This window comes from Schistocerca serialis, chromosome 5 (genome assembly GCF_023864345.2).
Source record: "Schistocerca serialis cubense isolate TAMUIC-IGC-003099 chromosome 5, iqSchSeri2.2, whole genome shotgun sequence".
In the NCBI taxonomy this organism is placed as follows: Eukaryota; Metazoa; Arthropoda; class Insecta; order Orthoptera; family Acrididae; genus Schistocerca; species Schistocerca serialis.
This window is the reverse complement of record NC_064642.1, coordinates 798,417,270-798,443,784: the sequence shown is the minus strand read 5'-3', so window position 1 is coordinate 798,443,784 and position 26,515 is coordinate 798,417,270. Positions and strand designations below refer to the sequence as shown.

Sequence of the window (26,515 nt, the reverse complement as noted above, 5' to 3'; positions counted from 1 at the left end):
TGCTAGCGACTACATGGACGAAGCATCGCTCATTAGCAGAGCAGATAGTTAGAATAGCCTTCAGCTAAGTCAATGGCTACGACCTAGCAAGGCGCCATTAGTAACATTGCATGTATCTAAAGAGTCTCACTTGTATCGCCACAATCTCCAGATGTACCAAAAGGATGGATTAAATTTAAGTATTCCAGAAGCTACGTACTTTTCTTTATAGCCTTCATTACGTATCCTGTTTCAGACCTCACGCCATCCTGCTTTAGCTAAACGCGTGCCTTAAGGCTTCCTCTCATTGTGTCTAGGCTGTCTTGTCTAGACACAACATATAGAACTTCATAATGGGGTAATATTTTCCCGAAACCCGTTGTGCTTTTAAATGAAATAAATCACACACTTGGACAACTGGCGCGACTTATCTCTGTACTGAAGACGATAGTTATAGGTCTCGTCGTTAAAGGTAATAATCTTGGCTACATGGCTAGTTATTAAATTATTTAGGTATTTTGTTGACGACCTGCTTAGATAAGTTAGCTATTCCTTCTTACATACAACAGAATGATTTGTATATGTGCATATATGTCATATTATATTTTAAGCGCATATCTTCTTTTATAAGTGCATAAATGCATACTCTCCGAAATTTGGCTCTTTTTCTGAATTAATAGCAAAAAAAGTGCACTTTTGTGAAAGGAAATTAAGTGCACGATACGACACATACCACAATCCAAGAAACGAATCAAAGCTTCTTTGTAACTGCGAAAGAGAGACATCTGTGACGTTATTACAGACAAACAAAAAAGAGCACTTGTGACGCCTCATCTGACTGTTAGTAGCGTGCTGGAGAATATCACCTTTATCAGTGTTGACAGAGCAGCGCGTGACGCTGTAGGTTCACATAAATTATTTCTCTCTGGCTGACATGAGCTATCAGTAAAATTGACTATAGTGAAAGGAAGGCTATGTTTTTCACTTTAAAAAACATTAATTGAATGTTTTAAGCTTTTTAGATAGTTTTTGACACAACGAAGGAAACAGTAAGAAGTTGGTCGTCACTGTACAAATGATACGTACTATGTGAAGGGTGTAGGAGATATTCTTACAACATCCCGTGCCAATTTAAACCATATACCTAGCCCGGCTTATGTCCTGCACAAAGTATAGAAAAAATTAAGATTCCTCCGTCTTTACACGAATACTGTGAATTCCTGCACAAAATCTGGGAGAGTAAAGATGGTCAAGAATGTGTTACCAAGAACATCACTGTGCTTCCTGCTTTAAATAGATGAAAAATATTTTTTGGCGTTTGTTCCACAGTAAGTATTTGGAAAATATTAGAGATACGTTTGAGGTAATACTATGAATCTTTTAATGTAGCTGAGTCAAGTTGTAAAGGCCCAATGTCATCCAGAAGGTAAATTTTGAAGTTTAGCAAGAGATTACGAGGCAGTTCCGTCAATGACACTGAGCAATGCGTGTGGTTGTATCGACTCCTGTGCTTGAGGATACCCTTTGCCTTGCGTTGCGTAGCTACAGTTATCTTGGCAACCTGTGTGGTGGCGCCCGGGTTGGTTCCGAAGGGACATATGCCTACAGCTGCTGTTTTTATGGATCCTCGCGTAGTATAGTGGCTTGTACTCAGATCACAATCTAGTGGTAATGAGGAGTAGACTGAAGTTTAAGAGATTATTCAGGAAGAATCAGTACACAATGAAGTCGGCTATGGAAGCTTGAAATTCTCTAAGGTTATAGATATAGCAATAAGAAATAACTCAGGAGGCAGTACAGTTGAAGAAGAATGGTCATCTCTAAAAAGGGCAGTCACAGAAATAGTAAAGAAAAACACAGTTACAAAGAAGGTAAATGCGAAGACACCATGGGTAACAGAAGAAATACTTCAGTTGGTCGATGAAAGAGCGAAGTACACAAATGTTCAGGGAAATTCAGGAATATAGAAATACAAATCGCTGAACAATGAAATAAATAGGAAATGCAGGCAAGCTAAGACAAAATGGTTGTAGGAAAAATCTGAAGACATCGAAAAACAAATGATTGTCGGAAGGACAGATTCAGCATACAGGAAAGTCAAAACAGGTTTCGGTGAAATTAAAAGCAGGGGTGGTAACATTAAGAGTGCAACGGGAATTCCACTGTTAAATGCAGATGACAGATCGATTAGGTGGACAGAGTACACTGGAAGCGTCGATGAGTGGGGAGATTTGTCTGATGTACTAAAAGAAGAAACTGGGGTCAATTTAGAAGAGATATGGAACGCAGAATTAGAATTCAAGAGAGCACCGGAAGATCTAGAAACAAATCAGGCAGAAGAGATAGATAACTTTCGAAATGGGTTTCTAAAATAACTGCGGGAAGTCGCAACAAAACAACTATTCACGTTGGTGTCTAGAATGTATGAGTCTGGTGACATTCCATCTGACTTGGGAAAAATATCTTTCTCAAAATTCCGAAGACGGCAAGAGCCGAGAAGTGCGAGAATTATTTCGCAATAAGTTTAACAGCTCTTGCATCCAAGTTGCTGACAAGAATAATATACAGAAGGATCGAAAAGAAAATTCAGATGTGTTGGATGACGATCAGTTTGGCTTTAGGAAAGGTAAAGGCACCAAAGAGGCAATTCTGACGCTGCTGATAATGGAAGCAAGACTTAAGAAAAATCAAGACTCTCTCATAAGATCTGTCGACCTGTAAAAAGCGTTCAACAATCTAAAATTCTGCAAGATATTCGTCGAAATTCTGAGAGAAATAGGGGTAAGCAATATGTACAAGACTCATGGGGGGATAATGGGAGTGGACGACAAGCAACGATGAGCTCGGATTAAAAAAGGTGTAAGACAGGGACGTAGTCTTTCGCCACTACTGTTCAATCAGCACATCTAAGATGCAATGATGGAAATAAAAGAAAGTTTGAGGAGTGGAATTAAAATTTAAGGTGAAATGATATCAGAGATAAGATTCTTTGATGACATTGCTAACCTGATTTAAAGTGAGGAAGAATTACGTGATCTGCTGAATGGAATGAACAGTCTAATGAGTGCAGAATATGGACTGAGAGTAAATTAAAGAAAGACGAATGTAATGAGAAGTAGCAGAAATTAGAACAGCGAGAAACTTATCATCAGGATTGATGGTCACGAAGTAGAGAAGTCAAAGAATTTTGTTACCTAAGCAGCAAAATAACCAATGACGGAGAGAAAAAGAGGACCTCAAAAGGAACTACCAGTGGCGAAAAGTACATTTCTGACGAAGTTAAATCTACAAGTATCAAACATAGGCCTCAATTTGAGGAAGAAATTTCTGAGAATGCACTTTGGAGCACAGCATTGTATGGTAGTGCAACGTGGACTGTGGGAAAACCGGAACAGAAGAGAATCGAAGCGTTTGAGGTGTGATGCTACAGACGAATGTTGAAAATTTGGTGGACTGATAAGGTGAGGAATGAAGAGAGTCTGTGCAGAATCGGAAAGGAATATGTGGAACCACATTGACAAGGAGAAGAGACAGGATGATAGGACGTCTATCTATACATCAGGGAATGACTTCCACTGTACCAGAAGTTGGAGAGGGCAAAAACTGTAGAGGAAGACAAAAATCGGAATACATCCAGAAAATAACTGAAGGTAGTCTTTTCCAGCAGGATGAATACTGCGTAAAAACTATGTGGATTCAACTTACAGTGACGTGTTGCACACAACCCGAGAAGATACTGGGGAATCTTTCATATGGATTTCTTTTGATTAAACTATTGACAATCTTGGCCGGTAAATTGCAAATCTGTCAACAATGCCTGCCATGTCTAAATAACGTGGATGAAAACAAGATGCTTCTGGCCTTCACAGATGCCGCTACTACATTCATCGTTGCAGGATTCAAGTATTCTACCCTTTGATGCTGCATGTAACTTCCGTAGCGCATGGTACCAACCGTATACGAGAGCAAGTAAAGGCAAATTCCCTAAGGTAAACAAATTAATCTCCACTATAAATAAAGTTTTTTCTTCTTGCCACATGAACCTGTTGTTATCCACTGGGATACGACGATAGCAACAGCAGAATACTACAGAACTATTTCTCGGCAGTCCAGCAGGTAACTGAAAATCTAGTGGAGGAGGCCGATGCTGTAACTTCAGCAAAACAGTTACTCAAACATCCTTCAATCCAACGAGCCTTGTCTTATAGCAAACTACCCATTTATGGCAAGAACTATCTATAAATTAGACGGATCAGCTGGGCGTATCTACGAGAACATTTCTTCACTAGAGGATGTCAAAAACAAAATTAATGAAGCGCAAGATGATGTGAGAGAAAAAGTACAGAAAAACATTCAAAAGATTTTGCAGAAGAACCCCGGGCTGAAGGACTTGTGCCCAACAGCATACATGCGTAGCGGGAAACCCAACTCCCCTGATTGCCGAATTGCTGTCCAGAACGTGCTAAGAGGGAAGTACGCTCATCACATCCGTGCACGTAGGAAGTTCAGTTTCGGTATATGAATTAATACTGGCTGACAAGAACCACAGTTTTCTCTATGAAGTACAGAAAATGTTTTAGTTATTTAAGGTGAAGCCAACAACAGTCTGAATGTTTGCAACCCCTATTTTATCCGGCATGCATTAAATTACTTAGTGCACATATTGCAACTTGTGGTTAATTGTATTATGTACCGTATTTTTATCTTGAGAAAACTAAAAATGTGTGGCATTAGTTTGGACAAGAGAATCATGTTGCTGGCTTGTGCAACTGCACATATTTTTATTTTCCTTTTTTTTATGAATAATAATAAGCTCATGTGTATTTTGTAATACGTTTAATTTCTCTTCATAACGCTTTTTAGGGAGTATTTTAGATTCTACACAGCTTGAGGTATTGAAAGAGTCTATTTTAGGTGCCTAAAATGCACTTTTCACGCCCTAAAAAGTCCACAGACTGAAGGTTATAGTGCACCAAGGTTGCGGAGTGCACGAAATGGTTGTTAAGAGTCCTGTAGGGATTTAGTCTGGGTACAAATAAATCCACTACTATAAATGATGTCTGCTCCGTTGTCAAGAAATTTGTTTATATTTTACAGCGTCCAGCGTAATAGAAAAAGTGAGGAAGTGGAAACAATATATTTACCTCAAGGAACTGCATTTTTAACCATCAACTGTGTAAGTTATCTTCTACCTGTTTCGGTCACTCAGACCTCCATCACAGGAAGAAAAACAATTAACTTTTCTTTTAGATGTTTTGGAAATCCTCAAGAGAAAAATAAACTGATTTTCCGTCTAATGTATTTCCCTTTTCTTCCAGTGACGATGGTCTGTGCGACCGAATAAAGGGAATAAAGGCTGGTGATTAAAAATGCGTTTGCTTAAGTATCTGACGACAAAAGACAGTCAGTCACCTCATCAAAATATTGATCAGTGTAGGTAAAACTCGTGACGGGTAGCGATTGTCGTTAAATGGGTGTCGCGTAGATAGCACATATGGTAAGAGAGGACTTCAAAAGGTTATTTCTTTACTACCTTCTCAGGGCAACTAACATATTAAATGCTAAACTTCATTTCAAATTGAAACATATACATGACACTATTACTCAACACAGACACCAAGTCTCTGCAGACATCGTTCAAAACGTTCCACCAGTCTTTCAGTTCCTCGACGACAGAAATCTGCTTCTCGGTCACAGAGCCATTCGAGAACTGCTGTGTAGAAGTCATTGCCCGTTGGAAAATGTTTTTCCCCAAGATTTTCTTCCAGCTTGCCGGAAAGATTGCTTCGTTATAATCTTTTGTGGTCGACATTAATGGCCTTCCTTCCAAACCAGCATCATCCACATCTATGCAGGGTTGGACAAATTGTTACCACCATTTCACCACAGCTGAACGCGAAATTGCATGAGGTCCACGTGTAACGCCGGAAATGCATATCCTCCTATTTCCATCTATTGTACTATTATTTTTTTTCCTTGTTTTGTTACCTCAAGATATGACATTTCTGTCTCTTTATATATTGTAATTGTTTTACTGTTTGTATATATATATTTATGCACTCATGTCGATGTATAATTGGTTTGTTTCGTAAATATTATTTGTATTTTTACGCTGGGTCTTGCCTAGGGAAAACTGCTATCGAACGATTACATCGATGGGTCGTGTGAAGAATCAAAGTGTGTAGGATCTTTGGTAGTGTTAACTCTGCCGCGTGGAGCGCGGGCGGAGAGAGAGAGAGTCTGGCGGGAGTAGCGAGTGGAGCAGGTGTTGTGTGACGCTCCCGCGAGTTGCCGCGCTTTCGGGGTTTGGCAGCATGTAATTGCGCTCGACTCGCGATGATAGTTTCTGACATGGTGTCGCGGACGGGAAGCATTAGCTGGCGCACATCAAGAGCCCGTTTCGCCTGGTGACCGTGTCGAGAAGAAGGCGCGCCAACATCCAGCTTCTGCAACAGCGACGGCCGACAATGAGTGACTGTCGCCACCTCCTCGATCGACGGCTTCAAACCTTCAATCAACCAACAAGGAAGACTAAAAGCACGTAAAGTTTCAGAACTGTATGGCAGACCTCAGCTTTTAATCTTGTTCCATTTGCCTCGCAAAATTACAGCAACTTAGCATGAACCTTTGTTGCTCATTGTCCCAATTGCATTACCAAGCAAGGTCCCTTCCTTTTCCGGAATGAACCCGAGTATCGTTGAAATTCAGACGCCAGCATTAAAGTAACATCATTTCACTGCTTTAATCTCAAAGGTATTCATAGCTGGCTTCAATATTCAGATTACACAAGCACAAATTAAGAGTGCGAGTTTTGTTATCGTATTTTAGCTTACCTGTGACTGCAGCTCAGCTTGATACGTACTAAATTTTACTATTGTTAATTGTTCAGAATCATTTAATTCAAGTTCAAAGTTAAATCTCTTCTTTCTAAATTGCGTAGATTCAAGTAGCTTTTGAAATGATTGTTGAGGTAGTCCAAGACTAACCGTATTTTACTGAATTTCGATGTGCTTCAGAAAGAAAGCTCACTATTAACTTCAGTCACTAAATTAACTTTCGATTTTCCGGTTTTAGTAATTCTTTTGCTAAATTAAGTCAGAGTGTAGCGAAATTTATTACTTCTGACAAACTTTCAGTTTTCACACTACACGTGTCAACCTTCAGTTGCCACGCTTCTAGTGCTAATTATATGTGTAATAACCTTTCTTTTTCAGTTACTATAGTAATTGTCCTTAGGACTGGCGACCGTAATTTCCCCCAAATCTCAAATACCTAATTACCGATAGTTAATTGTTAACGTAACGGCTGCACATTTACTTTCCTTATTAACTTTACCCCTTTTCAAAATTAATTTCCACCAGTTTCATTAGCACATTTCCTTTCATTTAGATGTAACCCTTTCCTCCCTCTTTACCGACAGGTTAACTTCGGTGACGATTGCTTTTCCAAAACTCCCATTAGGTACACGCGGTTTCATTTTTCACTGTCATTAAGGTCGGTAAGTGAGGGGGAGGTTACACGTGGCGACCGTGACAGGACAATCTTCAATTTTGAGGTTGTTCTGGACACGAAGTTTGCATTGTGCAAATATCGTAACAAAGTACTGGTTACGTACAGGCCGTTACGTCAGCGAGAATAAGTAGTGGGAGTAATCCTAATTATATTTGAGATTTGTCATTTATATTGAAAATTATTAAAATGAGTGAAGGCAACAATTACCAAAATTTGGTAGACTTGGATACGGAACAATCGGTCGAACAGTGGGAAACGCGCACGGCGGTTCCCATTGTTCAGGGGCTGGCGGCTAGCATGAAAGACGCGACCGCCGAAACGCTACAAAGAGCAGAAATGGAATTCCAAACTTTAGAAAATGTTTCGGAATCGGAAGCGAAAATCAAATCTGTACCCCTTGATGATGAATACGGGGGAACATATATAGAGGAACCAGCTACGGAAGTAAAACCGGTAGTCTCCGGGAATTTAACTGATTTATTGAATGTTTTGATTAATGAAATCAAGAGTCAATCGGTAGAAATTATAGCTCTGTCTGCCAAGCAAGAAGCTCAGTCTGAAAAAATTGAACGAAAGCTAGACAATCAGAACAAAGCTATTAATGTTGTTAACAACAATGTTGGAGTTGTTAATACAAAAGTTGATAAAATCAAAGAAGATATTGTTGTAATTAATACCGAAATCGGTAATCTTAAACAGGAAATGATAGGCGTTCAGGCGGAAATTGCGAGCATAAATACTCGTTTTGATTCCGAAATTAGCAGAATCGAGAAAAGTGTAGGAGAAGCAATTGCTCCGATCATCGAGAATAAGGTGACGGAACAAATTCAATTAGTGAAAAAAGAGGATCAACAGAAGGTGGAAACTTTAAAGGCTTTAGTGTCCGAAGTAGACACTAAAGTGAGGGAGCAGGCTAATACCTGCGAAGAGAAAAAGAGGGAAGTGGAAACGCTTGCGACAACCACTTGCCAAGTAATTACGAGAGTGTCGGAATTAGAAAAGAAACTTGATGAAAAACAGAGCTATGTGCCAATCTGTGCACATAGTTCGGAATTGTTGACGAAAGAGGAGCGGTTCGACCCCTTGAAAAAAGGCGGTATACACGCGACGGATTTCATTAAGAATTGTGAAAGAGTTTTACCCAGATCATGGACTAATGAGAGAAAAATTAATGCGGTTATTGATGTGCTGGCTGGTGATGCCAAGCGTTGGGGCTTAAACCTCAACATTACGAACCTGACTTTTGACGAGTTTAAAAATTTGTTTCTGGCTGAATACTGGTCGGAGCAAAAACAGCAAAGTGTCTGGCGCGAATTTGTCGTATCGAGGCCTTTCGATGCGAATTCGCGCGGTTCGATGAAGGAGTTTTGTGAGGGCTGGATCCGCAAGTTGGAATATTTGCGTGATCGCCGCACGGAATCCGAAATAGTCTGGGAACTCTACAAAAAGCTTCCAGATGATACAAAACGCTACGTAGGAAGCAATTACAGGACAATAAATGATTTCCTGGAAAGAGTGGAGGACGAGGACAATTGGCGCAATAATCGCGACAGTGGTAGAGGCCGTGGTAACAACAACGGGTACCACAGCAACCACACCAACTATAACCATGGGAATAATGCATACCGCAACCATGGCAGCAATAACAATAATGGTTCGGACCGTAATAACAATCGGTACAATGCAAATAATAACAGGAATGACAGAAACCAGTATCATACTAACGTGATACGGGCTTCACAGAATAGTAATAACGCCAGAGGGTGTGATCAGCCGCCTCAGCAGCATCCGGGGAGCGTATCTGCTGGGACGAGACAGGGAAACCATTAGCCGCGCCGATGAGGGGCCGAGCGGGCGTGGAGAAATTTTGGCGGCCCAATAACAAGAGAAAACCCAGGTGTCGCCGTTATGAAAATTCCGTATGGAATAATCAACGGCGGGAGAGTGTGCCAGTGTTAAGAGAAAGGAGTGCGCCCACAAGTAGTAGATCAGCAGTATACACGGCAGTAGGTAGTACATTCACTGTCAGTGAGAACAATTTAAGTAGTGTTCCGGAAATCGATTATAAAGTGGCAGCTGTAATACCCACAGCGGAACTGGAGATTGAGTTTAAGAATGGTTCGCAATTGTTGAGAGAAGATCAGATGTCGGATAAAACGTCCGTCATCGAGCGAGGGGATGCAGAGAGGGATGAGGTCTGGTTAAGGCAGTTCGGTCACTTATACGACGAACTAAGAGATTATAGGGGCCTGTACGGGAGGAGTGTTTATAGGGAGCGCGGGCAGGATTTGCCGCGTCTCGTCCCACAGGAAGATAGTATTTGTGAAGTGATGGAAAGTTCTGGCCCTAACCGGCAGACTTTACCAGAAATAGTTGATGTTAAAGGGGAGCACGAGCAAGATGCGTCGTGTTTAGTCCCGCAGGAATTGAATGTTGAAGTAGTAACGGAAAGTTCTGGCCCTAACCGGCAGACTTTACCGAAAGTTGTAGTGGTAGAAGTAGCCGACCCATCCGACGCAAACCTCCAGTTTAAACATTGCGAGAGTATTAAGGAGAAAGATTACGAAAATTTTAGTGATAGCCGGACACGATTGGTAGAAAAGCACATAGATTACAGCGTGTATGAGGTTAGAGTTGACATTATACAGTCAGACGATAGCAGTGTGGGTTGCGCAGATCCAGAGGAAGTAATTGCAGATACTACTGGGCACATTTCTCCAGGTAGATTGGCAGATGAGATCAATCTGACCAAAGAGGAATCAACGAAGGTGACAATTAGTGAATCGATAGCAAAGCAACACTCACTAGTTGACGAGTTACAGGAAAAGGTTTCGGTATTGGAGGCGAAGCTACAGACTAAGCCTCAGGACAAACGTGTTGAAATTAAAACTGTATGTGAACAGAGGCTGAAAAAGCCGCCAGATAAGCCGAATTTAGGATCAAAGCCGGATGGTTTTTTCTGGAATGACCTGGATATAGACGAGGATTTACTGTGGGAAAATAATGAAACAGTCGAGGACTAGTGTAGACAGATAGTAGTGTCTGTTAATATGCACGACCTACAACTAAACGTGTTGATTGACACTGGTGCAGAATTGAGTGCTGTATCTGGGAAAATATTTGAGTTACTGAAAGATAGACCTGGCATCGTAGTTATGCCAGTAACAGGAGTGAAAATTATCGGTGCTACTGGGAAGGCCAGTAAACCGGTCACAAAACAGATTTTTGTCCACTTCGAGATATGTGGGGCACGATTTGAACGAGAGTTTGTCGTCGTGCCAGGCTTAACTACGGAAGTAATTATCGGGTTAGATTGGCTATTAAAGTACCGTGCAGTGATTAACTGCGAAAGCAAAACTTTGACATGTATGTCACTAGATAAAACAATGGTAGTTGGTTTTGACGAGGCAGGAGACGGTGTGCATAGGCAATACCAGCCTATACACATTGTTAACTGGCCGGATGACCTTGACGTAGGAATGAGTTTAAACTGCCGTAACATGAGGAATTTCGGCATTGACAAAAGTGTAGAAAGTGAATTGGAAGAGATAATCAAATTCCCTCCACGGATTAACATTAGTATTGGTGTGAAAAAAGATCGTTTGCGAGAAGTAATGAAGCTAAAAGCCGATGCTCGCATACGTCGTCATGACGCTAAAGCGCGTTTTGCTAAGTTTGCAATCGGAGACTTAGTACTTGTAAAAGCTCATGAGAAATCGAGCGAGATAGACCATGAAATCTCTAAATTTAAGTTTGTTTATAATGGACCATATAAAGTCATTGGTATGCCTCACACAAATGCTTACGGAATATTGTAGACTTGAAATTGTACCAACCTAGGATCGATTAATACCACACAATGGGTAATTTATACAGTATGTAAAATAGAGTGTAAGATTTAACGATTTGCTAGATTGCCATGCTTTTGACTGACCAAGGTCATTAAAGAAGTTGTAATTAATAAGTAAATAATTTTGATTAATCAATTTAATTTTAATCAATTTAATCATGATCTAATCAACTGAAAAATCCAAGCTGCTAGTTTAAGTTTTCAGCTGAGTCACAGTAGATTAAGGAATGTAAATATGATTTTGTAAATAGCTGTAAGATTTCATAAATATGTGATTTACTAGTCATTGCCGATGTACTTAGACGCTGTTTTAAGTTTCAGGCTAGTACATGCGTGTGATGATGGACAGTGTTGAGTTATCTACTGTGATAGTGTTAAGAGACTCCTTGAGATTACTCGGGAGTGAGTTTTTCCTAAAGAATACAGTGGAACGGACGTTCTGGAAACGCCATCACAAGGGCGAGTGAGATCAAGCGTGCCGCACAGGCGGGCGCAACAATACTGGCGAGGCGGTGCCGCTGTCGGCTCTTGTGCCGCTGTCGGCATTCTTTGTACTTGCGAGTACGGAAGGCGGAATTGTTTTTCTTCCCGGACAGATGATGTGGAAGAATTCTGCTGTCAATACTTATGTTTTTTTCGATCTACTGAATATTATTTTCTTGTTTAGCATTAAGTGGACTCTCATGGCAAGCGTATTAATTACGAAAAGGTTATATAAAATGTGTATTCTATGTAATTAATAATTAATTTGCGTATTTTGATCTACCTGTTTTTATGACCATGTACTCTGATTAATTTTGTAAACAGTATTCCATTTCATGATAGTATTACGGATTTTGACGATTTTGGAATAGCTAAACCATTTTCTATATCTTCTATGAATTTTAATATGTTGTCAACCTGTTTTATTTTGTGCAAGGTGACAGAGTGGAATAAGATTAGGAGTGTCTCCACTCAGTTATAATGGTCTAAAAATTGATTTATGCTTAATTAGACGAATGCTAAACTTTTGATGATGTTTTGAGCATATGCATTTCCGCTGTTTCTTTTTTTGGGACATTTTCTGAGTCTGTTTACGTTACACGAACATCCTCAGACAATGTGGGGCACGTGTAACGCCGGAAATGCATATCCTCCTATTTCCATCTATTGTACTATTATTTTTTTTCCTTGTTTTGTTACCTCAAGATATGACATTTCTGTCTCTTTATATATTGTAATTGTTTTACTGTTTGTATATATATATTTATGCACTCATGTCGATGTATAATTGGTTTGTTTCGTAAATATTATTTGTATTTTTACGCTGGGTCTTGCCTAGGGAAAACTGCTATCGAACGATTACATCGATGGGTCGTGTGAAGAATCAAAGTGTGTAGGATCTTTGGTAGTGTTAACTCTGCCGCGTGGAGCGCGGGCGGAGAGAGAGAGAGTCTGGCGGGAGTAGCGAGTGGAGCAGGTGTTGTGTGACGCTCCCGCGAGTTGCCGCGCTTTCGGGGTTTGGCAGCATGTAATTGCGCTCGACTCGCGATGATAGTTTCTGACATGGTGTCGCGGACGGGAAGCATTAGCTGGCGCACATCAAGAGCCCGTTTCGCCTGGTGACCGTGTCGAGAAGAAGGCGCGCCAACATCCAGCTTCTGCAACAGCGACGGCCGACAATGAGTGACTGTCGCCACCTCCTCGATCGACGGCTTCAAACCTTCAATCAACCAACAAGGAAGACTAAAAGCACGTAAAGTTTCAGAACTGTATGGCAGACCTCAGCTTTTAATCTTGTTCCATTTGCCTCGCAAAATTACAGCAACTTAGCATGAACCTTTGTTGCTCATTGTCCCAATTGCATTACCAAGCAAGGTCCCTTCCTTTTCCGGAATGAACCCGAGTATCGTTGAAATTCAGACGCCAGCATTAAAGTAACATCATTTCACTGCTTTAATCTCAAAGGTATTCATAGCTGGCTTCAATATTCAGATTACACAAGCACAAATTAAGAGTGCGAGTTTTGTTATCGTATTTTAGCTTACCTGTGACTGCAGCTCAGCTTGATACGTACTAAATTTTACTATTGTTAATTGTTCAGAATCATTTAATTCAAGTTCAAAGTTAAATCTCTTCTTTCTAAATTGCGTAGATTCAAGTAGCTTTTGAAATGATTGTTGAGGTAGTCCAAGACTAACCGTATTTTACTGAATTTCGATGTGCTTCAGAAAGAAAGCTCACTATTAACTTCAGTCACTAAATTAACTTTCGATTTTCCGGTTTTAGTAATTCTTTTGTTAAATTAAGTCAGAGTGTAGCGAAATTTATTACTTCTGACAAACTTTCAGTTTTCACACTACACGTGTCAACCTTCAGTTGCCACGCTTCTAGTGCTAATTATATGTGTAATAACCTTTCTTTTTCAGTTACTATAGTAATTGTCCTTAGGACTGGCGACCGTAATTTCCCCCAAATCTCAAATACCTAATTACCGATAGTTAATTGTTAACGTAACGGCTGCACATTTACTTTCCTTATTAACTTTACCCCTTTTCAAAATTAATTTCCACCAGTTTCATTAGCACATTTCCTTTCATTTAGATGTAACCCTTTCCTCCCTCTTTACCGACAGGTTAACTTCGGTGACGATTGCTTTTCCAAAACTCCCATTAGGTACACGCGGTTTCATTTTTCACTGTCATTAAGGTCGGTAAGTGAGGGGGAGGTTACACACGTACCGCCACTATTTCACCGTGAATTTACACGTTTTGCCCACGTGTTCGTGCTGTCCCGCTTACATCAACGTTGTGCTACGTTTCCAGTTGTCGTACAAATTCATTCGCCCACTGTCATGCTTCTGTTAACCATATCGCAGCAGAACTGTGTATGAAGGGAACCCAAAATATATACTTTGTTCTGACAATGAGCCACTCTTGTCGGGCAGCTGTCTTACCATGGGAAGACGTCACTTTTTGAAGTCCCCTGTATAAGCTATAGAAAGCTTTAATCCTATCAGAGTATGCTGTTAATGTTTGAGGTTAGAAGAAGCGTATCAAAATTCTACTTCACACTAACTCTTAGTTTGCCATAACTGTCAGTTGCGTGTGGCAGTTCTATCGTGGCCACCATACACACCTGGCAAACCGACTCCCAGGCCATCCATCTCACGGGTATCGCGTTGGCTCCGTCCACCTTGTAATAGTCAGCTGCGTACAGCTCGTTGTCGGTGCCAAAGTCGCACACCTTCACGTGGTAGCCCTCACCGACCAGGCAGTTCCTGAGTCAAGAAAAAGACAAAGAGAATGAGACTATTTGTAGATCATTCGTCTGAGTAAAGCGTGCATAATGAGAAATGTTACTAAAAATTAAAAACAATGATTTTATGGGATTGATGTCCGGGAATCCCCTCCCGAGGAAGTTTGGCGACCGATTTGCAAGTCTTTTTGGTTGATGCCACATTAAGCGACTTGATCCTCGATGATGATGAAGTGACGATGAGGACAACTCAACATTCAATAAAAAAAAAAAAAAAAATGTTCAAATGTGTTTGAAATCTTATGGGACTTAACTGCTAAGGTCATCAGTCCCTAAGCTTACACACTACTTAACCTAAATTATCCTAAGGACAAACACACACACCCATGCCGGAGGGAGGAGTCGAACCTCCTCCGGGACCAGCCGCACAGTCCATGACTGCAGCGCCATCAGACCGCTCGGCTAATCCCGCGTGGCGACATCCAATCACTGAGTGGAGAAAATCTCCGATCCGGCCGCGAATCGAAGCCAGGCCCACTGCATACCAGTCGCACGCACTGACCACTCAGCTAAACCGAGCGAAGTGGCGCAGTGGTTTGCACTCTGGACTCGCTTTCGGGAGGATTACAGTTCAAAGCCGCCTCCCGCCATCCTAATTTCGATTTCAGGAAAATATCGGGATGGTTCCTTCGAAAGGGCACGGCCGACTTCCTTCTCCATCCTTCCCAAATCCGATGGGACTGACGACATCGCTGTTTCGTCCCCTCTCCCCAAAGCAACCATTCAGCTAAGGAGCCGGACGGTTACTAAAAGACGAGTTGGAACGTTGGGTGAAAGCTCTGTGGGACATTGTGTGTCATTAGGGAAGTACTGGTGAGGAAATCTAATGATTGGCAACAACTGTGAAAGGACGGGACAGCAACGTTTGATATTTCCATGAACAGTTCAGTTCATGCGACGTCTGGGGACTGCCATTTCTACTAAAATTGTAATATCTGTGTTGCAATGGACTGGTATTTGATCGTCTTCATTAGTATCTATTTTCACTTCGCTGTTATAGTATTTTGAAGCATGGAATAATTTTTTCGGCAAGGAATGTTAAATATTTTGAACAGCTCTTTATTCTGGTCCCTGTAGTTATTTTTTGGACCATGCTATATCCTTATTCACGCCCTAAGGAACCTATATATGCAACGAATGGGACATTACCTGCGGATAAGTGGTGTAATATAGCGTAGAAAGGGCTGTTATTTCAGCTGTTTTATCAGCTTTGGTCTTTTGAAAATGTGCTTGGCGCGAAATTTATTTGAATCTCCGTGAAACCAATGTGGATTTGTGATATTCATATGAGTGATTACATGAGAAAAGATTAGGTGGTATGATTCATTAGGTATGCAAGTGAAAACTGAAGTGTGTGTGAAGAGAGATTTCAGTGTTGAACAAAATTTGGTAGCAGCTGCTGCCAATATATCCTGTAACCTGTTGCCTGTAATTTCGTGGCAAGTGAGGTACAATTTCCAGCTGGAGACGAGACATTCGTATCTGAAAAGTGTTCGATTACTTCGGGATGAAATGCAATTGTCTACTGACGCACTTATGTTGTATAGAAGTGGAGGTGGGAGGGTGTCACTTCCAGACAGATTTACTGTCGTCTGGTGAGAGAGATTTGGTTAATTATACCTTCTTTCTCAAATTAATGACTCTGGAAAGATCAGATACAGAACGTAGTGACAGTAGTTCCCCAATGATCTGAGCTGTAGCAGAACCTCGCTCTTATCATTGATCTCACTTTAGTTATAAGGCGCCCGCCCCCGGTTGCTGAATGGTCAGCGTGACAGACTGTCAATCCTAAGAGCCCGGATTCGATTCCCGGCTGGGTTGGAGATTTTCTCCGCTCAGGGGCTGGATGTTGTGTTGTCCTAATCATCATCATTTCATCTCCATTGACGCGCGGGTCGCCGAAGTGGCGTCAAATCGAAAGACCTGCACCAGGGGAACGATCTACCCGACGGGAGGCCCTAGCCACACGACATTTCATTTTTCAGTTATAAGGCCATGTATTAGTGTTTGCAGTGTTCCCGGGTTCGAAACTGATTTGTAATTAAGTGAACTCCATACTTTACATTTCTGGTGTGAAACGCTTTTACAGAATATTTAAATGTCCAATTTAGGGAACGAAATTCGTATCATAAGTTGAGGAACCCGATGTTTCCAAAGTTATTGTTGTTGTTGTTGTGGTCTTCAGTCCTGAGACTGGTTTGATGCAGCTCTCCATGCTACTCTATCCTGGGCAAGCTTCTTTATCTCCTAGTACCTACGGCAACCTACATCCTTCTGAATCTGCTTAGTGTATTCATCTCTTGGTCTCCCTCTACGATTTTTACGCTCCACACTGCCCTCCAATACTAAATTGGTGATTTCTTGATGCCTCAGAACATGTACTACCAACCCTTCTTCTAGTCAAGTTGTGCCACAAACTTCTCTTCTCCCCAATCCTATTCAGTACTTCCTCATTACTTATGTGATCTACCCATCTAATCTTCAGCATTCTTCTGTAGCACCACATTTCGAAAGCTTCTATTCTCTTCCTGTCCAAAATATTTATCTTCCATGTTTCACTTCCATACATGGCTACACTCCATACAAATACTTTGATAAACGACTTCCTGACACTTAAATCTATACTCGATGTTAACAAATTTCTCTTCTTCAGAAACGCTTTCCTTGCCATTGCCAGTCTACATTTTATATCCTCTCTACTTCGACCATCATCAGTTATTTTGCTCCCCAAATAGCAAAACTCCTTTACTACTTTAAGTGTCCCATTTCCTAATCTAATTCCCTCAGCATCACCCGACTTAATTCGACTACTTTCCATTATCCTTGTTTTTCTTTTGTTGATGTTCATCTTACATCCTCCATTCAAGATACTATCCATTCCGTTCAACTGCTCTTCGAACTCCTTTGCCGTCTCTGACAGAATTACAATGTCATCGACGAACCTCAAAGTTTTTATTTCTTCTCCATGGATTTTAATATCTACTCCGAATTTTTCTTTTGTTTCCTTCACTGCTCGCTCAATATAGAGATTGAATAACATCGGGGAGAGGCTACAACCCTGTCTCACTCCCTTCCCAACCACTGCTTCCCTTTCATGCCCCTCGACTCATAACTGCCATCTGGTTTCTGTAGAAATTGTAAATAGCCTTTCGCTCCCTGTATTTTACCCCTGCCACCTTCAGAATTTGAAAAAGAGTATTCCAGTCAACATTGTCAAAAGCTTTCTCTAAGTCTACAAATGCTAGAAACGTAGGTTTGCCTTTCTTTAATCTAACTTGTAAGATAAGTCGTAGGGTCAGCATTGCCTCAGGTGCTAGTACTTGTGTGAAATAGTACACAGGTCACTTTCTGTCTTTTACAGTGGGTTTCATTGCGAGTGAGGAATGGTGAGCGGGTGGGAAAGTGACGAATGGAGAACTTGCGGCTGCAGGGAAATACATTTTATTACGTATCTAATCTCCGACACAGGAAGTTCCGATAAAAATTCCGTTTTAGTTTTAACTGCCTTAAGAATGCTGTAGTGGCAATGGAATTAACATCAGGTGAAGCTTCCGTCAATATCGTTTACCTCACATTATCTATGTATTAGATACGTTTCGTTCAAATGTGAAGTAAATATTTATTTCAACATAACCTCAATAGTAGATTTCTCTGTTCTAGGTATTAAAACCGCAACGTACCGCGTAGCGAGGTCTCTGTGAACGAAGTTCAGCGTCTCCAGGTAGCGCATCCCAGACGCTATCTGGCAGGCCATGTACAGCAGGCAGCTGAAGCTGGAAATTTGGAAAGGAATATTTGACACCTTGACAACATATCTCTTCTTATTATAAGGAATGCAACTGAAATACAGGATCTTGTTTACAGGCTGCAGAAGATAAAAAGAAAACACGATTCCTGCTTCAAGGAAGATTAGTTCTATGCATATTTATCAAAAAATGGTTCAAATGGCGCTAAGCACTGTGGGACTTAACATCGGAAGTCATCAGTCCCCTAGACTTAGAACTACTTAAGCCTAACTAACCTAAGGACATCACACATATCCGTGCCCGAGGTAGGATTCGAACCTGCGACCGTAGCAGCAGCGCGGTTCCGGACTGAAGCGCCTAGTACCACTCGGCCACAGCGGCCGGCGTAACTTTATCCATTACATCAGTTTTTGTCATTTGATGTAAGATCAACAAGATATTCATACATCTAAGTTCATCTCTATTGCTTGAAACTCTTCGAATGTAGCAGATAAAACCATTGCCGAATACACTAATAATTCATTTTAAATTACATAAAGTTATTACTGAAGTACTTTTGCGTGAGCCATAGCTACTCTGAGCTTAAAAATTTGAAGCACGACATATTACTGTTGTACAAATGATGTAATACCATCTACAGCGCATCTGAAATGAGATAAAAGCACAACAAATAAAGAAAAAATTACAGCTGTAGGGATATCAAATAGTTTAAACAATTTATCGTAGCAGGACCCAAGTAAAGAGACTATTAATGTTAAAAAATTATCAAAATATGAAGTAAGCAGACACTTGGAAACTTGATAGAAATAGTAGGAACGAAGCTTTTAAACATTTTAAACATCACTCAGTTTGATCACGTGAAACGGTGTCTTCTTGTCACGAGTCCAGTTATGTCCCGTTCATAAACTTGCAAAAGGACACTTAAGCACGAAATCACAATCAACTCAACTGTGAAACAGAAAATACTTGGCGGTCCAAACAAAGTTTGCTTCGAATGAACCATCAGTGTGTAGATCATAGTGTTGTCAGAGACTTGCAATGTATTCCGCACATCTCGCTCTCACATCTCAGATGTTGTTAGAAAAAATATATAAAAATAAGACAGACTTGACAATTTGGTGTTAGTATTGACAGTATAAAAATAATTTTTAAGAATTATAAATATATCACTTCAGTAATGTTAAAATAGAACATATGTAACGATTAAGAAAATACATGAATCTATTCTCCAGTAGCAACAGCACTGTAATTCATTACAAAGATTCTCGTAGAAAATCAAACTTCCACTATGTCTTATTGTAATGCATTTCGTCAACTAATATCAGAAATCTGACAGCGCGACTTGCAGAAGCTTCGTTTTTACAGCCATCTTGTTTCTATTGACCAATAAAGTTGATGGTGATGTAGTGTTTTGAGTATCCTTTGTATGTTTATCAAAAGTGATTGGTACGATCCAATGACTCACAGCAATGGTGGCAACTGAACACTCAAGTCAGCTGTTTCATTTGAACGAAATGAGTGATTGTTTACACTTTTTGTTGTGAACAGAAAAGCAACAAACTAAGTCAATATCCCTCGTACTAGGTCATCGAAGCCTCCTCTGCAGGATAACCATAGGAAGTAGTGCGACCATAAAGAACAACTGTAATGTTTATGCGTGCTTTTAGTGTGTGTTTCTTTATTGCCATCGTAGTCTGAAGATGAGGTTTGTACCTCGTAACATGTTGTTTCATTACATCATTTAAGTAAGTCAACAATTGCTGCAAGTGGTAGTGATCTGTGAAGAACTTTTTCATATTGTAAAATCATCGTACGCCATTTGTAATGGAACTTCTGAAAAGCAATATTCTTTCAAAATGGACGTGGGACTATTTTGCCTTGTACGTTGCTTCTGGATAGTGAAGTTTATTTAAATGTATCACACATGGAACAGACAGGGCAGGGAATATGCTTCTTATTAGAGCAATACGTGTGTCCATTTTCACAAACTAACTATTTGATTTGAAATCAGCTATATTAAGTTGTTGCATATGTTCTTTGCGTTCTTGTTTTGCATTTGGTATTCCGTTTTATATTGGTTTATTTGTCGATTGTCATTCTTTATTTGTATGTCACTGTTGCTATTTTACATATTGTTATTTTGTCATTTGGAAATAGTGAGTGAAGCTGTGGACACTAGAAAATGGAGTCCCAAGTGGAGAAGTCGGAACAATTCCGATATATTCTTCTGTTTGAGTTCAGTAGAGGGATGACACGAGCGGAGGTAGCCAAAAACACTTGAAATCGTGTATAGGGATAATGCCATTGAAGAGAGCAGGCCAGTAAACTGGTTTTGTCGATTTAAGGAGGATGGTTTGGACAGTAGTGACTCTCCACGTTCAGGAAGGCCTTCGGAGTTTGATGAAAACCGTTTAAACACGTTAATCCACAATGATCCACGTCACTGCAGTCGAGAATTGCGAATGTGATGAAGTGTAATCATTCCTCTACCGTGTGACGTTTTCACGCAATAGAGAAGGTTCACAAACCGGACGTATGGGAACCACATGCTCTGTACCAAAATCCCAAAAATCTGCGGGTGGTCATATGTATATCTCTGCTTGCTCGTCATCAATTGGTTCGTGAACAACACCGACCTTTCCTATCATATATTGGTACTGGTTACAAGAAATGGAGTCCTTCATGCAGACATAAGAAAAAGAAAGGAATGGCTGAGAGAAAAAAAAAGGAAGAAACAGCAACTCCACGTCCAAAGAACCACGCATTTGGTGGAAGAGCGACGGCGTGTTTCATTACGAATTCATTCCCCGATGTGTAACCATCACTGCTGACGTTTACTGTCAATAACTGAGACGTCCTGCAGACGCAGTCCAAGATCAACAACGAGGAATACCGCGTGAAGTGATAAGTGATGCTGCTGCCCGATAACGCCCGCCCGCAGGCCCGCATTCTGCTAAACTGACCAAAAAAAAAAAAAAAAAAAAGCACTATAGAAGAGTTGGATTGGGAAGTCTTTCTGCACCCACCTGATTGACTTGACCTTACACCTTCAGGTGTTTACCTTTCATCTCTCTATCGACCAGCCTTCAAAGACCTTCCTTTCCGGATGGAAATGCGGTCCCAACATAGCTCGACGAGTTCTTCGCCTCAAAACCACGTCATTTCTACAGTCGTGGAATCGAAAAATCACCCAACACTGGTCGATTTTTGTAAACACTGACGGATGAGTATGTGATTGATGAGGAAATTCTTTGTTCTCTGTATCTGTTGTGAAACTTCCTGGCAGATTAAAACTGTGTGCCGGACCGAGACTCGAACTCGGGAACTTTGCCTTTCGCGGGCAAGTGCTCTACCCATCTGAGCTACCCAGGCACGACTCACGCCCTGTCCTCCCAGCTTTACTTCTGCCAGTATCTGGGTAGCTCAGATGGTAGAGCACTTGCCCGCGAAAGGCAAAGTTCCCGAGTTCGAGTGTCGGTCCGGCACACAGTTTTAATCTGCCAGGAAGTTTCATATCAGCGCACACTCTGCTGTAGAGTGAAAATCTCATTCTCTATCTGTTGTGTTTAAACTTATGGAAAAACGCCACGAACTTATGTACCAACCGAACGATAGGCAGCTACTGGGGAGCAATGCGGCTCGCAAATGTAAACGCGGAGTATAGTCCATGTGATGCGCCAGCTCGTTCCTAAGCGTGCAGCAACCGCGATGGAAACCACACCTGTCGCTCTTCAAGACGAGAGGCACGTCCCGCGTGAGGCCGGCTTAAGCGTACGCACCTGAGCGTGTTGTGCGTGGAGTGGGCGGCGTCGCCGGCCAGCTGGTGCGCGCGCAGGAACTGCGTGAGGTCTCCGTGCTCCAGGTACTCCAGCACGACGCCCAGCGGCTCCTCGCGCGTGCTCAGCCCCAGCACGCGCGCCAGGTTCGCGTCCTCCAGCGCGCCCAGGATGCGCACGTCGCGCAGGAAGTCTTGTCTGCAACAGTCGGCTCCGTTCCAGTAGCAGTCTGCAGAGCACCGGGCCAATCACAACGGTGAATCACAAGGTACTTTGCACGTGTGCGTCCTACGTCTAGTCGCCACCCGTCCGTTTGTCTCTGCCTCACATGCGAAAAGAGGCATACGTGCGGCTACTGGCCCCTTTCTCGACGTGGGTGCATCTTCTATTTCAATCACTACTCGGCAGAACGACGAAAACTTTACCAGTGATCAAGATATCCGCTTTGCTGAGAGCAGTTGTCGCCACAGTCGGTAATAGGATGTCAGTAAAGTCCTGCGATTATTTCAAAAATTCATAACTTGGAAAAAAATCTTTCTAAGGCCAAAATCACCTAAACTACCGGGTTATCAAAAAGTCAGTATAAATTTGAAAACTTAATAAACCATGGAATAATGTAGATAAAGAGGTAAAAATTGACACAAATGTATGGAATGACATGGGCTTTTATTAGAACAAAAAAAAACAAAAAAAACAAAAAACACTTCACAAGATGCGCCAGCAGTCGCAGCACGTTGACGTTACCTGAAAAGGCGCTTTTAGTGAAGCTGTATTATCAAATGGGGAATGTGCTAGTTCAGCGTCACGATCCTATCGCCATAGGAAGGGGATTCGAACGGGTAAAGGTCCGTTGACAAATGCAGCTGTGGCGAGAATGATTTCGAAGTTCGAAGCCACGGGTTGTTTAGACGATAGATTCCGTAGTGGCTGACCGAGCACAAGGCGTAATGCTGCTGAGACAGTTCAGGAACAAATGGAGACTGCAGCGGGTTCGTCTATGCACGGGGAAGTCAGCGCTCGTGCAGTCGCACGTCGCACCGGCATTCCATACACTACTGTTTGGTTTGCACTTAGGCGTACCCTCCGATGCTATCCGTACAAAATCCATGGGCATCATGAACTGTTACCTGGGGATTTAGTGAAGCGGAGGGCATTTGCGGTGTGGGCATTTCAAAAGACGGCGGAAGATGACGATTGTTTGAGTAACGTGTTGTGGACCGACGAAGCTCATTTCACGCTCCGAGGGTCTGTCAACGCCCACAACTGTAGAATTTGGGCTACCGAAAATCCTAGAACTGTCGTGGAAACTCCATTACACGACGAGAAAGTCACGGTATGTGTTGGATTTACCACATCTACTGTTATCTGGCCTTTTTTCTCCGAGGAAATGCGTGATTCTGGTTTTGTAACTGCTACAGTTACGGGTGAGAGGTACGCCGATATGTTACAGAATCGCATCATCCCCAGTCTGGCTGATAAACACCTGCTCGAACGTACGATGTTTATGGAGGATGGCACTCCACCCCATATTGCTAAACGCGTGGAAGATCTCTTACGCGCGTTGTTTGGTGATGATCGTGTGCTCAGCCGCCACTTCCGTCATGCTTGGCCTCCCAGGCACCCAGACCTCAGTCCGTGCGATTATTGGCGTTGGGGTTACCTGAAGTCGCAAGTATATCGTGAACGACCGACATCTCTAGGGATGCTGAAAGACAACACCCAACGCCAATGCCTCACCATAACTCCGGACACGCTTTACAGTGCTGTTCACAACATTATTCCTCGACTACAGCTATTGTTGAGGAATGATGGTGGACATATTGAGCATTTCCTGTAAAGAACATCATATTTGCTTTGTCTTACTTTGTTATGCTTATTCTTCCTATTGTGATCAGATGAAGCGCCATCTGCCGGACAGTTTTTGAACTTTTGTATGTTTTTGGTTCTAACAAAACCCCATTTCACTCCAAGCATGTGTGTCAATTTGTACCTCTCTATCTACATTATCCCGTGATTTATTCAGTTTTCAAATTTATACTGACTTTTTGATCACCCGGTATTTCTGTATGTTAACCAACCTCTTTCAACAGACTTAGCTGACATCTTCAGGTCTTCAAAATTTTTGTTACAAAACGTGTTCATTGTGAGTTGGAACCTCATGCAAAGTTGTCATGTTAGTGGATAACATGTAGCACACTTTATAATGATTTGTCAAAAATAAAACTTTTACTGACAAAACCACCTTGTACACTTGGTCACGTCCGTATATGTAGCGTTCACAGACGTGCGGGCACGGCCAAGTGCTCGAGGTTTTTCATTCTTTTGTTTTTGACAAACCTTTGTAAAACATGCTACTTTTGTCCACTAATGTGATAACTTGGCCTAAGGTTCCAACTCATAATCAACACGTTTTGTAACCAAAGTGTTCAAGACCTGAAGATGACAGCAAAGTCTGTCAAAACCAGTTGTTTAAAATAGAGATATACTAACGCGATTTTGGCTTTAGAATGTTGAACAGATCGCTTCTTCTCGTTTCTAAACATGAGACAATTTAGTCATAACTTTGAAATTATTAGATATAGAGCTTCGTGGTTTGTCGTAAATCGTTTAGCAGCTCTCAAAGCTTCTTTCGGTTCGGCCAGAATTTCCCTGCGTGCCCAACTTCACTCACAGAACATCAAGCCTACATTCCAGTTCAGCTCACATACAGGTCAACGTTCCAGCGTCAGCTGTTGTGATAGCTTCAGTGACTCATACACTAAGGGTTGCAACGTCGCTGGCTACTGTTATATGCACGCGGTCCTTAAAGTAATCCCACAAATGACATCGGGAGAGCGGGAAATCATGCCATGGGGATCACAAGGCCTATACGCTTTTCAGGAAATGTGTCATTCAGCGCTTACCGCACGCTCAACTTCCATCATGCTAGGAGATGATAAATGTCTGCACTTCTTTGATGTCCGATAACAGGAACAGTTCCGACATGTCTAAGTAAACATTTACCGTTATGGTTTCCTCTGCAAAGAAAATTTGCAACGAACGGGAAAGAAAATTCTGTATCTCTAATAATTTTCGCAGTAATGTTTTTCTCAAACTGTAACGGAACTACGTAGATGCGACGTATTTCGAGACAGATGAAATCGTATAAAAAGGACCAGCTACTGGGATAGTTAATACATTGCGCATAATGTATCTTTGAGCCTGGTGCAGGAGATAAAGTGGCGAGAAGTACTGTGTTTAATGACTTGACTCGTGATTTTGACACCATACCTCATCCTTTCGGGCGAACGATAGCGAAAGGAAAATGTAAAATACGGGGACGGCGTGCTATTACCGATACTTCGGAACCCTTCCTTCTGGAAACACTTCCGTCACTCTACGGTTGCAGATGAAGGTTTCTGAACCTAACATCATCCCAGAAGTTTTACAGGTTGTGGTGAAATTCCTGGAAAACTACATTAAGCAAGCAAAGTTGGTAACAACGCAACTTTTCTTTCCGTTATGCATCACGGAGAGATTTGCTGGTGAAATTTCGGGACAGCACTTTTCAGAGGAGTCGGACAACGCCTTACTTCGCCCACATACATCTCGTGTGTTGACCACGAGGAGAAAATTCGAGTAATTAGAGCCGATACAGAGGCTTACCGACAATTATTTTTCCCACGCACTTTTCGCGAGTGGAACAGGGTTGAAAGGATCAGAAAGTGGTACTGAAAATACCCTCCGCCACACACCATTAGGTGGCTTTCGCAGTACGATGTAGATGTAAATGAACATTGACTTCATGCCTGACATTTGCAGTTCATATCCCAAGAATACCTGTATATCTGTGTACTTGCAACACTATAAGACTATGGATAGTAAGTGCTAAAACAATAACACATTTCAGTTTACATGTAAGCCAGTCAGATCCCTTCAGGATTGGTGTGTGTGTGTGTGTGTGTGTGTGTGTGTGTGTGTGTGTGTGTGTGTGAGTGTGAGATGGAAGATGGGAGGGGAGAGTTTATTTGCATTTCATCCCATGGTGGCAATTAATATATAAGTTCAGTTAAAGTCTTTTCTCCACAACTTACAGAATGGTAAGTGCAACGAATAAAACAGTTCAGTAAGCGTTTTTCTCCACAACTACAGAATAATAATTGCAAAAGAATGTTTATTTAGATAGGTAAACGTAGGAAACGTCACTCTTTATGTGTAGTTAAGAACATACGTCATTTATTTTCCAGAAAGTTGCACCGACGATTTGTAATATTTTCAAGGGAATGTAATTTTCTTGAACGATATAGCTGATGCTTTCAAACTGAATCTCTACAAATCAGTTTAAATCAAATTTCTATTAATTGTAGTTATGGAAC

At 41.5% G+C, this 26,515-nt stretch overlaps 1 protein-coding gene across 1 annotated transcript in view; it reads right to left on the bottom strand.

Annotated features, from left to right (window-relative positions):
• Positions 1-26,515, bottom strand: part of LOC126482232 (discoidin domain-containing receptor 2-like) — a 342,209-nt gene that overhangs the window by 4,683 nt on the left and 311,011 nt on the right. Inside the window, exons 16-18 of the mRNA XM_050106211.1 lie at positions 22,164-22,358; positions 18,319-18,411; positions 14,459-14,600 (exon numbers count right to left, since the gene is read on the bottom strand). Coding sequence (XP_049962168.1) covers positions 14,459-14,600; positions 18,319-18,411; positions 22,164-22,358 — 430 coding nt within the window. The remainder of the gene's footprint in view (positions 1-14,458; positions 14,601-18,318; positions 18,412-22,163; positions 22,359-26,515) is intronic.